We start from the raw sequence: 19,107 nt of genomic DNA, 5'->3' as shown, positions 1-19,107 counted from the left end.
ATCCGAGAGTGGTCAGGGTGCAATGCCGCTGAATTCAAAATGGCAGCATTAGAAAGATGGGTTGTGTGGAATGTGGCCGGCAGTGGTTCCGGTGGTCTATAATTTGAGGATGCTACCACGGGCTTATGCCAATGCAGTATGATGATGATTGTCAAAACTTTATCACTCAATGTATTGCCTACCTGTCCGTCAGCAAAGCAATCAGCATGCTTTATCGGCCAACCACAAATGCCTTGCTGTTCATTTCAATGGAACATACCTTTTGGGTGTGTTTAGTTTGCAAGTGACTTGCTTTTGCTGATGTATTGCAAATGGGACGCCCCATGGGCGTGTTCCTTTTCAGTTAATAAATTATCAGGCCATGTGTAACCAGAACATGCCCAACAGGGATGAAAAAAATTTTCCCCCCAAAAAACACTTATTTCTATGAAGTAAGAATTGCTCGGAATCGATGGCAATTCTGGTTCACCACGCGATTCCTTTCAATTCCATGGTTGGAATCAATTCCGCCCACCACTATTCAGCTCTCCAACGAATTGGTTGATAAGGAACTGCTTGTTGGGTCATAATAAACACCATCCGGATATGACCGGAGTATCAAAAAATATACGAATTGGTCAAACAAACACATTTTTTTAAGTGGTTGGAAGTGCTGCCAAGTTCAATTCCGCAGTTTTATGTTTTATAAGTTTCAATAAGTTCAGGTTAAGAGATTCTCGGGATTATCACATTTCAGCTGTAATGCTTACAAAGGTCCAGAGTTTATGGGGATGGAGGGAGGAGAGTGTTTGGGAGGAGGTAAGCTTGAGGTGAGAGGAAGGGAAGGCAGACAGGTGGTGGAGTGTTAATTACGATTCATACTGTCTCATCAAACTGATTCTGCAGAGAATAACAGTGAAGGTAGAAACAAAATAATGTCTGAAATACATTTTCTAACGGTCATATTATAAACGCCGCCTGGAGAAAAAAACGCTGCCCCGACACGCCCGGAGACAAACGCCGCCCCGACACGCCCGAAGACAAACGCCGCCCCGACACACCCGGAGACAAACGCCGCCCCGACGCCCGGAGGCAAACGCTGCCCCGACACGCTCCGGAGACAAATGCTGTCCCGACACGCCTGGAGACAAACATTGTCCAGAAACGTCCGTTGTATCAAATAATGTGAGAATGCAACTCTGGGTGTTTATAAGCATTACAGCTGAAATGCAATAAGCTCTAGAATCTCTGAACCAGAGGTAAATTTCTAAATTTATACTGTTGAATTGAACTTGGCATCAGTTCTGACTGCTAAGAAAAGGTGTTCATTTGTCCAATTTGCACATTGTTTGACACTCCGGACGTCTGGTCATCTCCAGGTAGTGTTTAATAGGACCGTGCTGGCTTGGCAAGCTACACTTTTTTTAGCAGTTAAAACTGCTGCTGAGGTCAATTTCGCAGTTTAAATTTTTTAATTCAGTTCAGGTTAAGAGATTCTAGAGGTTATTGCATTTGCGCAAAACTAAATAAAGCCACGAACACTGGCGTCTGCAGGCATTTATTAGCATTGCGATGTATACAGCGATTCATAGGTATGAAGATCAGGCATTCAGTGATATGAGTGAGGAAAGTGAAAAAAAATATTTGAGCACTTTATCAGAAAGAAACCATTGCGGTTTGTTCCAAGTCGAGACATTGAGCAGGCCAAAAAAAAAAAAAATTGGCGAATTAAGACCCCAGCGAGGGAGAGCGGGCTGACCCAAGGGGTTGACCAAGGATGAAGCCTTGATAAAGGATAATTAAACAAGGCCATACATTATCTTCAGAAGGGGTATTTAAATTTACCCAAGCACCCAGTTTTATTCATGCACTCCCTTGGAGTTTCTTCAACATGTTTGCAAAGTTTCCGGCCACTAGGTTTTGTGGTTTTGGAGCTATGGAGGACGCATGCACACACTCACACACATACACTGATATGTATTATTATTATTATTATTATTATTATTATTATTTTGTAGATGACTGCGCTGGCTTGGCAAGTGATTCGTGATCGGTTATAACAAACATCACTGAGACCCCCAGAATATCAAACAATGTCTGAATTAGACAAATTAACACGTTAAAAAAAAACATTTTAGCAGTCGGAATTGCTGCTGAGGTCAATTAAGAAGTTTAAATTTTGAAATTCAGCTCAGGTGAAGAAATTCTAGAGGGTATCACATGTGGAAATGAAATAATGTCATGAACACTGGCGTCTCAGGGTGTTTATTAGCATTGTGATGTATCCATCAATTTTGTCGGTCGGAAGATGAAGTATTAGATATGAGTGAGGAAAGTGAAAAAACAAATTTTTGAGTGCTTTATCGTTAAGAAACCATTGTGGCCTGTTCCAAGTCAAGGCATTGTGTAGTAGGTCAAACATAATGGTGAATTAAGATGCCAGCAAGCTGACATAGGGCTGACAGGTGCTGACCAAATATGATGCCTTGATAAATGATTATTAAATAAGGCTGTCAATTATCTTCAAAAGGGGTGTTTAAAATAACTCAAACACCCAATTTTTATTCTTGCACTCCCTTGGAGTTCTCTTGGTACAAGTAATTATTAAAAATTATGCTAAATAAAAAAAGCAAACAAGGGATGACAAACTAGTCTAAAAAGGTTTTAAACAAGATAGGGATGATGTTGGTTTGGAGTAGCTCACAGTATTGCCGTCACATAGCAATCCCTACATTACTGCCTCCAGACTATTGCCTAGCTAAAAGTATTAGAAGCTCCTATATTTCATTTCGGCACAAGTATAAGAAGCGCCCCTACATAATTTCAGGGAGTTCTTGCAACATCATTTGTCTTTTCCTACTTTGCTTTTAAAATTAAGTTAGACTAACCATTCACAAATGCAGATAATTATAGAATGCTGTTATTAGAGATGTGCATGCAGTTTGTAAGAGGTTGATGTTTATGTACTGGTATTAATATTGTAGTCAGGCTGCTGATGTGTGGAGTCTCATTATGTGGCTACACTACAAGAGTAATCAAGTACTGTTGTAACCAATGGAGTGTTTGTAGAAGCTTGAAGCAATAATTGATGAGGTGTAAAGGAGGCAGTGATATCAGCAGAAATGAGAGTATGGTACTCAGAGGATTCCCAATGTTGGAGCAGAAGTGCCAAGATATCTTAGTCAGCAATGTCAAATACTGCATGTCTTCCTGCAAGTCTTACATAACCCTGACTGTATCTTGCAGCTCTGTCTTATTGCTCGTTTCTCAAAGAATAATGTCTTCATCCAGCCTCAGGGCACACAATGATTTGCACTGAGAAATGTTCAAAATAATTACTGTGGATTAACAATAGAGAGAACAACATCAAAGTGATCATAAAGAAGCCTGATGTACATAGCCATCTGCATGACATTATGAGGCAAATATTCATCAACATGCAGAGGGGAGTACCTTACCCAATTCATACTCTCTCTTATACACATACACTGGGGTATTCAGCAAATGTGCTCGAGTAAGAATTTCATTTTCTGTACCCCAAGTACCTGCCCCGTCTATACGAGAAGCTCTTATGTAGGTTTCAACACTGGACACACCAGAGGAAAGCATGAATGGCTCAATATCAGACATGCGTGCGGCAATTGCAGAATGCACAGCTCCGTGTTGTTGTTGCGAGCTAGTGATGACGTGCAAATGAGTGAAGTAAACAGTTATCTCTGATTAATTGAACATGAACCACTCCACTCGATGCAGTGTCAAAACAAAGATGAAAGGAACACTAAATGTTAGTTTCAATATTTATTCATTTCAGAGTTAGAGTGGATAATCCCCTGTTCAGGCTGTTCTGTATGATGTGGTATGCCGACATAGCGAATCTGCCACCGATAAACCATGACTCGAGAAGGTTCTTAATCACGTGGTTCGCTTTTACCTTGATACTGTGACTGGAGGAGGGTTTGTGGTCCCGTGTGAAGCACTGGTACAACGCTATTATTTTATTTTCCATAAATATAACACTGAAAAACAAGGGATTTCCCAAGGCATGATATTTCTGTTGATATTATTTGATGTCCATTTCTAGAACACTGAGGGAAATGTGTAGTGGCCTCACCCCCATTAAGCTGATGAACCAGTCATGCAGTCTGACCCACCACTCGGATCCCTGCCTATTATTTTACAAAGGAAAATAGTTTTGCGAACGTTTCGTGGAATCTTTTCAAGCTACTAAAGTTACAATACCAAAAGATGATCCAAATCCAATCCATTGGGACCATACTCTGTGCAGAGTGTTGATGCTGCCTAAGCAGTCTCCTGGGCTATTGGGCACAATCCTGGATGGGTCGCCACTCCGACGCAGGATACTCGAATGGCTCAATCATCCCAGCAAGCTGGTACTCATTTTGCCGACCTCGGAAGGATGACAGTCAACCCCACCTGGTATTAATTCAACAGCCGAGCGGGATTTGAACTCAGCACCCTTGAATCCCAAGCCAGCCACCCAAATAATTAAGCAAACACCAAGCACAAAGGATGAAGTATGAGGTAAAATTCTGTCATCTGGGATGGTACTAGAATCATTGCCATTTATCGATGCAGCTCGGAAATATGCCGCCTGAAAAAGATTATTATTATTTTGAGGGCCAGTCAATAACACTGAACAACAAATTTCAAAATTTTTTTTTTACTGGAGATGTGTAAAGTGATTAAGACTAATTTGGGTACGCTGATTTCAAAAATCATAACCGTTTTGCTGTATCACATCAGGATTTTCAGGAACAGAAATATTCCCATTGCTTAGAAGTCAGGATTTCAATGAAATTTACATATGTCTTTAACATGTCTATTTCGTACAATTGTTGTTAACTTGTGTTATATTTCTTTCTTTCAGATAAAGATGAGTAGGCGTTCCTGTACCAATCATCCTGACAACTTCTGTTATGTCTGTGGTCGGTATACCAAAAAAGATCAACAGCGAAGTATATCTACAGCAGTGAAAATGAAGGCCGCCTACTTTCACTACTTCGGGTGTAAGGTGGGGGACCAAGAACAGAGCTGGGCACCACACATCTGCTGCACAAGCTGTCACACAACCTTGACTCAGTGGTTGGTGGGCAAGCGCGCGAGCATGCCATTTGCGGTGCCCATGATATGGCGTGAGCCGCAGAATCATCATGATGATTGTTATTTCTGCTGCACAAGCATCGCCGGCTTCAACAAGAAGAATAAAGGTCACATCAAGTACGCTGACTGCGTCTCTGCTCGTAAACCTGTGCCTCATGATGACGAGAACCCCGTTCCAACACCTCCAGCTGATCAGAACATAGCTGTAAGCAGTGGTGAAGAGGATGGTGATGATGAACCTTTTGAACCCAACACTCATGAATCACACCTTCTGAACCAGGGAGACTTAAATGATCTTGTAAGAGATCTCTCGCTGTCAAAGGCGAAGGCAGAGCTGCTTGGATCAAGGCTGCAGCAGTGGAATCTACTTGAACCTAACACCAAGATATCCTTGTTCAGAGCACGTCACAGAGACATGGCTGAGTTCTTTGAGATGGAAGACACGATGACATTCTGCAGTGACATCAACGGTCTGTTGAAAGAACTTGGGTGTGATCACGATCCTGCAGACTGGCGCCTCTTCATCGACTCGGGGAAGAACAGCTTGAAGGCTGTTTTGCTCCACAATGGCAACGAGAAACCATCAGTCCCACTGGCTCACGCGTTCGGCATGACAGAGACCTATGAGACTATGCGGCAGCTGCTTGATTCCATCAAGTACAATGACTTCAACTGGCACATCTGCGGAGACTTGAAAGTGGTGGCGCTGTTGTTAGGGCTGCAGTCAGGCTACACGAAATACATGTGCTTCCTTTGTCTCTGGGATAGCAGAGACGACAAGAATCACTGGACGAAGAAAGATTGGGAAGAGCGAAAAGAGCATGTACCTGGTCGACACAACGTGAAGCATGTCACCCTTGTCGACTCAGCCAAGGTTTTCCTTCCACCACTCCACATAAAGCTCGGCTTGATGAAAAGTTTTGTACGGGCAATGGATCTGAATGGGCGTGGGTTTTTATACCTCAAGGAAAAGTTTGGCAACACCTTGTCGGAGGCCAAGATCAAGGCTGGTGTCTTTGTTGGACCGCAAATCCGACAGATTATGAAGGACGAAACTTTTCCGACAACTCTAAACCCCAAAGAGCTGGCAGCGTAGAGGAGCTTCAAAGCTGTGACGGACAACTTCTTGGGGAACGAGCGCACGGACAACTATGAAGAAATAGTGCAGCAGCTGCTGGAGTCCTTCAGGAAACTTGGCTCCAGGATGTCCCTGAAAATCCATTTCCTCCACCAGCACCTGAACTTCTTCCCTGACAACTTGGGAGCAGTCTCGGACGAGCACGGCGAGCGATTCCACCAAGAGATTTCACTCATGGAGTCGCGTTACCAAGGGCGGCACAACCCGAACATGATGGGCGATTTCTGCTGGTTCCTGCATCGTGAAACTGACACAGAGCAGCACAAACGCAAAGCCAAATGCCTAAAGCATTTTTAATTACATTCTAGTGGAGTTTTTCTGTAATTTCTATAATTTTGAAGCATTCATGATGAAATAAATGAATAAATGAATTTTTGTAAATTTCATTGAAATCCTGACTTCTAGGCAATGGGAATATTTCTGTTACTGAAAATCCTGACGTGATACAGCAAAACGGTTATGATTTTTGAAATCAGCGTACCCAAATTAGTCTAAATCACTTTACACATCTCCAGTAAAAAATTTTTGTTGTTCAGTGTAAGTAACCTTAAAATGGCAATATAAATTTGAGAATGTAATGTGTGTAGTTGTACATGACATGTTATATCTATGGGTAAGAGTCATGTTTTGCCTGTTTTAGATCTGGCATCATTGAGTGTAATGACATCAGTAGAGCAGTTCCAAGATGGCGGCTCCCTTAGAAGCATGCACCAGGGAGGCGCAACGTTCTGTCATCCGTTTCTTGGGAAGTGAGGGTGTGAATCCCATTTAAATCCATCGCAGAATGAAGATGCAATATGGTGACGCATGTTTATTGCTACAGCAAGTGTACAACTGGGACAGGAAGTTTAAAAGTGGAGTGTACAGTTTGGCAGACGCTCGCTCGGACTGGCCTCACACAGCCAACACACCAGAAATGGTTATAGGAGTTCAGTGCGTGCTAAGGGAAAACCGTCGCATTACGCTGGATGAAGTGGTTTCCGAATTGAACATTAGCCATGGTTCAGCACACCATATCATTCACAATGGTGCTGGGGTGCTGCAAGGTGGGTGCCTACACAACTAACACCCGAACTGAAAGAACGGCGAGTGGACGCATGTGAAGTGCCACATTACGAAACAGAAGGCGACGCTTTCTTACAGTGCATAGTGATCAAGGATGAAAGTTGGGTCCACTACTTTCAGTCAGAAACGAAGAGGGCAAGCAAAGAGTGCTGCCATTCAACTTCACCAAAGCCCCAAAAATTCTGCACACAGCCGTCCGCTGGAAAAGTGTTGCTGATGCTGTTCTGGGATAGCCGAGGCCCACATGTAGTCACCAGTGCATCATACTGCCATCTCCTTAAAAATAATCTGAAACCAGCAATCAGATCAAAACGTCGTGGACTACTCACTACTGGTGTTTTGCTGCAGCATGACAATGCTCGGCCCCATATTGCCCGCACTACACCTGCAACAATCGAGGACATGCATTTTTAGTGTCTTCTTCATCTACCCTACTCACCAGACCTTGCCCCTTCGGATTACCACATCTTTGGGCCACTTAAAGAGGCGCTTGATGGAACCACTTTTCGATCCGACGAAGAGGTCCAAAAGGCAGTACACGAATGCCTACATAAACAGCCAAAAGATTTTCTTTTTTCTTGAGGAATCCTGGCCTTTGTAAAGCACTGGAAAATGCATTGAACGCAATGGCGATTATGTTGAGAAATAACACAGTTGTTCCACATGTGCATGCGATAAACAATTTGTGAAAAATATTTTAGGTTATTTATTGGCTGACCCTCAGATTATTATTATTATTATTATTATTATTATTATTATTATTGAGGAGATGAATTCCCAGGGTTGACAAATCTTTTTTTTTTTTTTTTTTTTGCTCTAGCCATGGTCTGGAGAGCTGAAAAGTCAAATCTGCCTCGGCAATCAGCTGAACAGACCAAGTCGGTTCTCATGTGTAGCCTGTGACTTTTTAGAGAAGATACTCCAACTTTAGTTTTGTATGGAGCAGATGGGGCAGCCATTTTTTTCCATGCCATCCCCACATAGAGAGGACTAGTGTACTCTGATGCAGCATGCAAAGTTTCAGGCCGCTGGGTTTCATAGTTTTAGAGTTATGGAGGAGACACACTGACATTTATTATTAGCTTATCTGGAATTTAAATTCCAAATTGGGTATTGTCATCGTGCACCGACCATCCTTCCGTCTGCTATTTTTAAGTCACCGCTTCACCATTGTACTTCAGCATGCGTAGCCATGCGCATTCTTGACCTCCAAAGGAAAATTAGTTTGTAAATCAATAGTACCCACAATATAAATAGCTGGCTGCTCATGTGTAGCGGAAGTAGAAAAAGGGGTATTTTGTACCAATTTTCACTAGCTTTTCATGAATGTGACCAATACACCTGATTTTAACAGATTTTACTAAACACAGGAACACAGCTACACGAATACGTTCCCAGGTGCACAATCAATAAGGCTGCAAGAAATAAAAATAACGAGCGCGATGGTGCATGAGCTCCTTAAAAACGAGTGACTGTATTCCTACCGCACACACTTGCAAAGTAGTGCAATTCCTTCATTTTGTGTGACAGGGAAATTTCCAAATTGACAGTCAAACCTCGATTGACTCTGACTCGGCTTGGAAGTGCAACTCACTGAGTTTGGGAACTAGGTTCGGTTACAGCATTATTGTACCATTATTGTATGAACAAGAATACACATTTAAACACCAAGTTAAAGTTCTGCCCAGTCGGGTCTTTCCTTTGTGGGTCCAAGATTGACTGTGAAATTTTGCTTGATTACATGACTTATGAAACCACTGAAATGTGGAAGACAACTGGTCCATTAAAGTTGTGGCAAAAAGGTGTAACGTTTTAGTAAGGGTGGTGCAATAGATTGTTGTATTACAATTGAAAACTATTGCATTGCAAAAGAAAATGTACGCACAACTGAAAAATGTTCTACTGAGCTCAACAAGTCCACCCTGTGGCGAGTCGATTGTGCAATCCAAAATATTGGTCGTTGATGTTGAATATCTCATTCTTGACTGATCCAAGTAAAGCTAACAAGGCACTATGGTACAATTCTAAACTTTAAAAGAGCATTTTTCAGTTTATGCAACAAAGAAAAATTGAACATGGTAACTGTGTTGTTTTATAATTGAGTCAAACAAAAGTTTAAACAACATGATCAGAGTACAAGTTGAAGTTGCAATCAATACTTTTTGGTGGAATGTCTCCTTTAGATCTCCCATTAACATTTCTCAACTCGGTATGAAATGAAATGAGGGTTGGATCGGTTGCGAAACCCTACTCTCGAGACTTTGTGTTATTGTACCTTCCTCAGGAGCAGTACAACGAGAGTCAGAGCCGAGCTATCGTTTCTGCCGTCACCATGATCATCCCACAGCCTCGTGTCCCCAAAGTCTTTATGTTGCAAGGTCCACCGGGTACCGGGAAGTCGAGAATGATCATCGGCCTCGTACGAACACTTCTGACTGATGTAGGGTTCATTCCTATTTTGCTCCAACCTTTGTGGTATTGTAAACCTCTGCACTACACACCAGGTTAACATTAACCGAAGGTGAAGGAGGTTGTTTTCACCCCCTTTCTGTCTGTTTTTTTTATTTGTCTGTTTGTTTGTCTATTTGTCTGTGTGCAGGATATCTCAAAAAGTTGTGGACGGATCCGGATGAAATTATGTGGACAGGTTCGGTGTGTGACAAGGGCGAAGTGATTAGATTTTGGTGAAGATCCGTATCTAGATCCGGCTACTAGAATTTTTGAAGTACTTCTTCACCATTGAGAGATTGGGCCAAAAACGATATATAGCACAATATTTCAAAAAGTTGTGGACGGATTCGTACAAAACTTGGACATGTTGGGTTGCGACAAGGAAGAAATGATTCAATTTTGGTGAAGATCCAAATCCGGATCCAGATCTGTTAATTTTTTTAAGTGATTCTTCACCATTGAGAGATAGGGCCAAAAACAATATAGTATTGTGTAGCATGATATTTCAAAAATGCATTGGGCCAGATATGTTGTCGTTGATCAGGCATTACATGGCAGAGGTATGTGCTCTACCGGGTGCCATTCCAGTTATTTGATGAAATTGGAAAGTGAAGTGAAGTTGGTGAAACACGGAGTTTATTTTTGTCTAAGGGATTCTCTGACTATGCATCTATCCCATCGGTCTGCTTCCACCTCGTTGTGCAAGCATATAAATCTTTAGCAAGTACACAGCCAGTTCATCTCGTCACTTTGAAAGTTGATGCCACCCAGATGCTTTCTGAGTGGTCTGAAGAGGTGCAAATCAAATCTGGCTCATTGGGGAATGGTTATGTTTCGGCTGCCTTCTAATCAAACGAGGATTATTCTAAACTAGCAGGGGTGCCCGGCGTTGCCACTGTTGTTTATTTATTACAAGCCACCGGGTGCTTGCTTTTATTGCATTCCAGGTGTGAATTAATGATTTCTGCACTTTTGATTATTGATGCACAGTCTTGCCGCAACATGGTGCTGGTGAAGGGCGACTGTTCATAATGAACTGTTCCGCTTGGGTAATGTTTGTGGGAATCGCAGCACTCGTTGGCACTTGGGTATGATCATCAAAAATCATTGATTCACAACACTTTTGCAGCTTTTAAAAATACTCGAACACACTCGTCCGTGAGAAATGTATCAGCGTTCAGCAAGTCTTCCAATTTTAGCTGGTTTGACATTATTATTAATGGAATTAATTGAACAATGCTGTTTCGACAGTACCACGTTGCTCACAACCTTGTAGGAAATACCCAGCATGCTTTGCACAGCAATGATGTCACTTCCCAAAGGAGTTGCAAGATCTTTTTTTTCTTTCTTTTTTCATCACTACCACTCCACAAACTTTCAGTGACTCATTATTTTACAATTATCTTGAATAAAAGGAACAGAGTAACCACTAATCACTCTCCTACATTAGTATCTTATTCTGATGAATTAGTTGTTCATTTTGTTTATCAGTGCTCTAAAGTTGTAGCACAACTGTTTTGTTCTTTGACAGAAATTTCCTATTTTGACTTGCTTTTGAGATATTTGTGCTCAGTCTTCTGTGGACTTGTAACCCTTTTTATTCCGTGTATCTGCATTTTGACTTCATAGGTGAGTGGTGCATTGGAAGGAAGTACATGGAGACCAGGAGTATCTGATAGAAGGGATGAAACGTTATTGCGGCGTGTGCTCATTTGCGCCCCATCCCACACAGCTTTGGATGACCTCCTATTGAAGATCATTGTGACATTTAAAGACCACGTCAAGGATGTCAAAAATCCCAAGGGTATGCTGTTGAAGCACAGGAATACCACCTAAGTGTGTGATGTAACATTTGCTTCAGAGTTTTTAAGTAGCATGAGGGACAGAGTGAGATGAATAGCTAAAAATAACCTGGGTTGGAGAATGAGGGGCATGTACAAGAATGTGGAGAGGACATAGAATTGTCGACAAATTTCCGATGGTGAGTTGGCAGTAAAATAGGTAAACGCACAATAAACGTAAAATGACTGATGAAATGAAATTGTGTGGAATGCAAGTAGATATGGGAACTGGAAGGTTCATAGAGCACCTTACCTAACGCTGTCTTGAGAAAAAGGACATGGATGGGGTCTTCTCAACTCTTACTTTGTGTTTCCGAGCATGATCTCTGTTGGATTTGTTCGTGAATTTTGAATAACAGGCAAGACTGTAACCAAACAAAGCTGGTGGGTCAACCAGAACAGTCCAGAACTGAACCTTCTGCCAACTCTTCTTGGAGAAACTGACAATTTTGGAACGATCTTTGGGGAAAAGATGCACTAAACAGACATAATTTTGGGGCGAAGCTTGCTCAGGCATGTATTGCATTGCTAGGTGCCGCCATCTGAATCTCACTGTTCCTCCGCCATTTTGTCTGAATATCGATATTAGCTTCCCTTAGAGCATGAGCGATAAATTTGATTGGTCAAGATGGCATACAATTTTGCTAAAGTACTGCAAAACTGAAGGTTTTTAGAAGTACAAACAAGTTGATTTGTGTTCTATATATACAATTCATTTGAAATATGTTTTAACTGTTGTAGAAAAAACCCCATTGAATTGGAAGTTTCTCACCATTGATGCATCCTCTTTTACACCGCCTTATTTGACACATTGAATTAGTTATTCATGCCTGTTGTGTATGTACTTTATAACATCCCTAAAAACTAAGTTTCCTGTTTGGAATGATTTTAATTTTTTTTGGACTTGCAGAGAGACTGAAGCAATTGCTTTGCCGTGCTGTGTCGATACGCGCTCGGGGAGAAACGCCATACACTATGCTAAAATCTGAGAGAAAGTACTCATAAGCTGCAGGTTTTTGAAAATGCAAACATGCTGATTCATGTTCTAGTGTTCAAAATATGAAATTCAATTTTTTATTCCTTGATCAGAGACTGACAGACACAGAGAGTGAACCAATTGCTCTCCCCTGCTTTGTGCTATTCACACAGGGTAATTGTGAATGATGAATATTGTCGGGTTAAGTGGGATTTTGTTTATTGTTTATCAATCATAAGGATAAGTGAGAATAAAAGTAGGTGTAAAGACGAAATTTAAAGTAGAAACAAGAGTGGAGGAACACAGTCTGTAGAGAAAGAATGAGGCACACACATGGGTAGGTAGTTGAAAATAGCACAACATATGTGAGTAGACCTCCTGGGTTGATTCGGCTAATTAACCACAAAAATCTAAGAATTCCCATTTTTTTAAATGCACGCCATTTTAAGTTGTCTAGAGCAGCTCAATACATCTATCCACAGCATGGCATTCTAATTACAAATTAAACAAGAAAAAGAGCAATCACAGATTGCAGACCCTCACCAGGACTACTTTTGTATGGTGTTTGTGTACTGGTGTGTTATGTAATTAATCAGAGACATGATCAGAACTGCCATTTTATAACTGCTGGCAGTGATGACCGAGTACCAAGACGTCCCGCTTTCATGCAACCCCGCTTTGATCAGACACCTCACCCTGACCATGACAATTTAATATTTTTCTTCAATCCAATATGGCTGCCAAACCATGTGACCTATGACCTCAGATGTGTGAACCTTTTGTTCCTCATGGATAGGTGGTCATACCTGTAAAGTTTCGCCTCAATCTGTTCAACCACTACAGAGAAATTTTTGAAGGTTTTTTTTTTAACAATATGGCTGCCAAATCACATGACCAATGATATCATCACATTTTTTTCTATGGACCATTTTATCCCTAGATGACCTTCAAAAATTTTCACACTGATTACATGTAGTGTTCTACATGCAATTATGACGTCATAATTAAGACAACTATGATGTCACAAAACACACTTATTCCCCATGAGGGGTATTTGCCAGGTGCCAAGTTTCAATTTTTTTTTCCTTGGTGTGTTTTCAGAGATACAGAGGTCCAAAGTTTTTCCGTTTTTCCAGCATGGCTGCCACACCATTTGACCTATGTCATAATTATGATTAAAACATTCTACATGAGTAGTCAGTCGCTCCTGTGGTGGAAATTTAATCTCAATCTGACAAGCGGTTGCGGAGAAAAACGCGAAAATTCTGTGTGGACAAACAAACACAAACAAACAGAGAGACAAAAGGACTCAAGCGCAGTACCCTCTACTTCGGCGAGGGTAATAACAAAAACAATGATAACATTGTCACAAAGCACGTATTAATTAATAGTCATCATAATATTAACAAGAATAATAGTATCATCATTTAGCAATAATAACACGAATGTATTATCCCCACCCTGACCCAAGCACATCTGGGCTTGGTGAAAGGCAAGCTAATGCTCAAGTAGTACAGCAGGCAGGTATGCTACAAGGCTGTGAAGACAAATGAAAATTTGGACCAACGGGCCAACTTCTTTTTTCCCCTCCTCTTCCTCTTCCCTTTTATAAGGAGTGATCCAATGGCACCAAGGTTCTGCCCTGCCTTGACCATGATACTACACCTCCCTCTGTCCTCGGCCAACTCTCTCCACTCTCCAACCACCCCTACCTTTCTGATATCCCTCCTCATACAATCCTCCTATCTCTTTTCCTCCTACCTTGCTCAACCTATGTACCCTTTTTGCCATTCTCTCTTCCCCCATCCACACCAAGTACTCAGCCCATCTCAGCCGGCATTTCACCAATCTCCCCGTCTAGCTCATCTGCACACCAATCTCCTCCCTCAGTTCATTCATCCTCCTCCTATCCACCCTCTTCACTCCTGTAATCCTTCTGACCCAGTTCTCACAAAACTGCAGCCTCTGTTGTCTCTATTTTGGTTCCACCGTCTCCAGACCATGAAGGTAGGCCGGTGTTGCACAACATTAGAACCTTCTCTTTCAATTTTCTTGATATCTTTCTGTCTGCCATTACTCCCTCCACCCACCACCATGCATTCACACCCACCTTAATCCTCCTCCAAACCTCTGCCTCAGACTTACCATCCCCAGTCACTGTTCATCCCAGATACTCAAACCTATTTCCCTGTTTGTCATCCCAGTCTTTCCCGTTTGTGGCCCATATTCCGACATAACACGTACAATTTGCCTTTGTACCAGCAACCATGCAATCAACCAAGCAACCATAACTATCCGTCCCTCCCATCTTTCCACTCTGACCAGCCACTTACTGATCTCTTCCGATACTATTCTTCCCACCCCATTACTCCTTCCATCCCCACCCGTGTGCAACAGCTTGTATCCTCCTACCAACCTACTCTCCCCGTCGCCTTTCCATCTGGTTTCCTGCACACACAACACTTCCAACCTCCTCCTCTTCCTCATCTCCACCACTTTGAATCCTTACCCCCATTAATCTCACATTCAAACTACCTAGGCTGATTTAGCTTCTGAACACTTGCCCGCCTGGCAGAGCTCGTACCATCTTGATCAGTTTGGGACACTCAGGTAATCATTGGAACTCCTCACTTGTGCCAACTAGTTGTGGAAAACGATTCAAAGTGTTTTACTCAACTTTGCATGATGGTTTGTTAATTTCACACCTAGCTGGGTTGAAGACCAAATACTGTGTGTTCTGGTGGTTTGGGGTGGGATGGGAGGGGGAGGAGTGGTAATATAATGTGTCCTCGGTGGAATTGGGTTTTTTTTGGTGGTGTGATAAGAAAATAATCTTGCAATAATGCCGTGTCTAGATATAACATTTAACTCATTTTCAATCTTTCATGTAATCTTGATAATCCCAGTCTGTGAACTGTCCTTAAATTTAACTTTCTCTTCTCATCTTGTGACTCAGGAAATTGTGGCGACATCAACATCGTACGCTTGGGAACTCACAAGTCCATCAGCAAAAAAGTTGCACTGTTTAGTCTGCAGTCGTTGATCGAGCACAGGAGTAAGTTGTTTTTTTTGCTTTGTTTTCATCATGAAGTGGGGAAGGGTGGGAGTTGGTGGTGAAATCATCACAGTTCTTTGCCTGATGTCTTGGATAGGTAACTAGAGGCTAATAAAATTGAGATGAAAGGCTTTAGATTAGGTTGAGTGGGCCATCTGTTTTTGTTGCATTTGATATTCCTCCAACCCCACTCCCCCCTTCCCCCACCCCCACCACCTCTCCTCCAATTTGTCAAGTGTATTTTGAGTCAGTTGGTGGGTGTGCTCACGTTGAGTATGTATGTTCCAGCCAAGTTCACAGTCGTAGAGAGAGTGCGGAGAATGCAAGTGTCGCTTCGCCTATATATGCGTGTGAGATTGTGTGGTTTGCTGGAACTTGCTATCAGTTGGTTCCAAAGTGCACTGCATCCTTGAATGCCAACATTGGAGACACCAGTGTCACACGTGATGCATAGGTGGTCATGCTTACATGAGTTCTTGAATGTGAGATTGCTAGCAGACATCAGCAAATGACATTTTTTTTGTTGTTCTTTTGTATACAAAGTCGAGGCTCGTGGAAGAGTGAGAACATAGAATGGATCAGGACGCAATAGAAAAGTAGAAAGGGAGTGGGGTGGGGCAGCGGGGGCACCAACAGCAAAGTTGTGATAGAAATAGAGGGAGACTTGGAGAAACAAGGAATGTGGGATAGAATGAGGTTCAGTGGAGGACACGTGGGGTGAACAAGACAGATACTGCATGGGGGTTGACAAGAGGACATGGGGTGCACAAGATTTCATCTCTCCTTAACTTCAATCATTCCGGTGGTCATCTGCTTGTTACATACACAAAAGTGGAATTTACCGTGACCTTTTCATCCTATCATGGCCAACAACATGTCGAGGGTTGAGAGACATAATGTTGTAACTGCATTTTTGGCGAAATTGAATAAAATGGCTCTCATGTCTTTCAACACCATTATTTAGCAATTTGCAGGAAATGGAAATTTTCAGTTACAACATTATGTCTCTCAACCCGCGATAGGTTTAAAGTTTCGAACACTTGACAATGAACACCACATGGATACATTTTGCAGTTTTGTGAAAATGTTACCGTTTAGTTTTGGAGAAAGTTAAAAACATTGGCGACTGGATATTTTGCAATTAATCAAGTGCCCTGTAATAAAGTTATTGGTTCACTGACAGAAGTGAAGTCGTTTGAAAATGTCAAACAGTGTTGATTCAATCGTGGTCAGTCTCCATTGGTTTTATCACCTACAATTTGTCAATTTGCCTTTTGCTTCATGCAATGGGTACACAGCACATTACATTACAGCACATTACAAGATTTTATCGATGCATGATTAACTTGGTGTTGGCTTAGCGGTTAGGGTGGTGGCTTGGGATCCTAGGGTCTGAGTTCAAGCCCCATTGGCCGCTGAATTAACACCAGGGAGTTGACTCAGCCTGTCATCCTTCCGAGGTCGGCAAAATGAGTACCAGTGCAGCAGCCAAAATGCTGCACATGAAGGGAAGGGGAATTGATGGATTTATTAAATATGGTATTGGTGTGGTGCAGGCATGATGGGTTGAATGGTCTCCTCCTGTGCAAAAATTTCCTTGCAATTCCTGTAATTTTGTCTCGACAGACAAAAGCATCTATTTTCAACCACGTGCTGTCTTTGCATTTGCGCTGCTTTGCTTTTGCTAATGAAACCGTATGCTGTGTCCGGGAGTCCTTTTGGTTCCTCATGGCACTACTGCAGGGGCCCAACCACCTCAAGGCACTTTTCTTTTTCACAGCTGTGGGAGTATCTCTGTCTGCAGACCCAATATTGCTGTCCCCAATGTTGCAATTGCTCAGTGAGGCTTGAAAAGCTATACTTTTCAAGCCTCGAGAAATCATTGCCTCTGTTGCATCGGCTTTGAGCAAGTCGACATTCCTTGGCGCTCTGGAATGGACACCCTAATGGACCTTGCATGGCTTGGTCATTGTCATTGTCTTGCCAAGACCAGGCCATCCATTTGGGGTTGGGGCATGGTGCTTTTACTACACTGAAGGCTTGATCATCAGATTTTCGTCAATGGGAGTTCAGCACCAAACGACCAAGGATCGCCGAGACGGTCTTGCCCATTTATTCTGGGGACTTGTTAAGTTCCTCGTTGATTTGTATGAGCGAGTACTCCAGTTATCTTATCTGGGGTGCACCCTCTTGGAGGGGAGTTCACTGGGTGCTCCATGTTCACTGGGAAGCTTACTTGAGACATCCTGGTCGACTGCACTGGAACTCCTCACTTGCGCACGAATGTTCATCATGGCATGACTCGAACAAGAGGTTGTCAAAGGTTTTCCACAGTCCCAAGGGTCTTCTGTGCATCAGATAAAAATCCCAGGTGTGTGTGTGTGTGTGTGTGTGTGTGTGTGTGTGTGTGTGTGTGTGTGTGTGTGTGTGTGTGTGTGTGTGTGTGTGTGTGTGCGTGCGTGCGTGCGTGCGTGCGTGCGTGCGTGCGTGTGTGTGAGACAGACAGACAAACACACAGACATATATATATATATATATATATATATATATATATATATATATATATATATATATATATATATATATATATATATATATATCATTGCTCACTAATGTAGAAATCATAATTTGTTAGTTTATATACTTTGGTACTTGGTTCCTAGACATGAACTTGACATGCATAAATGCATCCAATTGCAACTGCCCTCCCCCCCTTACTCCTCCTTACCATTTGTTGTCTTATACACCCATGACTATTGGCAAATAATTTAGAGGAGTGGATTAGAGAAAGGATGGTGTTTTTCATTTGTGTTGCCATTGTCAGGGTTAAACCGACCTCGATTTCAATAATTTTTTTTGAAGTTAAAAAAAAAAGTTTTTATTCGAAGGAATTCGTCTTTTTAGTGTTAGTAACTAATACCCATAATCATGTGTTTCCTGCTTTTTAAATTCGCTTTCTGAAAATGAAGATTGCAGCAAGTGAGATGAGGACTAATTTTTGGTGCAAAACATAGTCTGTTACAGTTTATTGATGATTTGCTGCTCAGTGCGCTGATGATTCTCTGTCGATGTTAAATGTGACCCATCCTTGTATGAAGGGTGAACCTGCATGTGCATGCAAAACTATAAATCCCATTGGCTCTTCGTAACCTCCTTTCACTATTTTTGTTGTTTTTGTACATTTTGATTTGAATTATATTTACCTTTCCCCTACACCACTCCACATTTGCATACATAATATGTCACCAGCCCTGAAGTAGGCTGGGACGACCTTCTTGATGGATGGAGGAATTAAGTGCTGGGCCTATTTTAAAGAAATGTAGCAATTTTATAAATGTACCAGTCGGCATTTTTTTGTGCATTTACACAAGTTTATATTTATCATGGCTTTTGATTATAACATTGATGATTTGGGTATGTTTGTGATCGTGAAAGATTGATTGCAAGTTTTATTCTTTCTGTCTTTCTTTTTATTATTTTT

At 41.8% G+C, this 19,107-nt stretch overlaps 1 protein-coding gene across 6 annotated transcripts in view; it reads left to right on the top strand.

Moving 5' to 3' along the window:
• The window catches only part of LOC147035510 (helicase senataxin-like), a 442,380-nt gene that overhangs the window by 220,948 nt on the left and 202,325 nt on the right, over window positions 1-19,107 (top strand). For all 6 annotated transcript variants that reach the window (XR_015062693.1, XM_085899538.1, XM_085899543.1 and 3 more), the window contains 3 exons: window positions 9,588-9,743; window positions 11,384-11,558; window positions 15,528-15,626. Coding sequence is in view for 5 of the 6 variants with exons in the window: in XM_085899538.1 (XP_085755664.1) it covers window positions 9,588-9,743; window positions 11,384-11,558; window positions 15,528-15,626 (430 nt within the window). In the remaining variant the exon portion in view is untranslated. The remainder of the gene's footprint in view (window positions 1-9,587; window positions 9,744-11,383; window positions 11,559-15,527; window positions 15,627-19,107) is intronic.

This window comes from Eptatretus burgeri, chromosome 1, assembly GCF_056783735.1.
Source record: "Eptatretus burgeri isolate ZD-2024b chromosome 1, Ebu_testis_v1, whole genome shotgun sequence".
Lineage (NCBI taxonomy): Eukaryota > Metazoa > Chordata > Myxini > Myxiniformes > Myxinidae > Eptatretus > Eptatretus burgeri.
The sequence above is the reverse complement of the archived record's forward strand: the minus strand, read 5'-3'. Positions and strand labels throughout refer to the sequence as shown.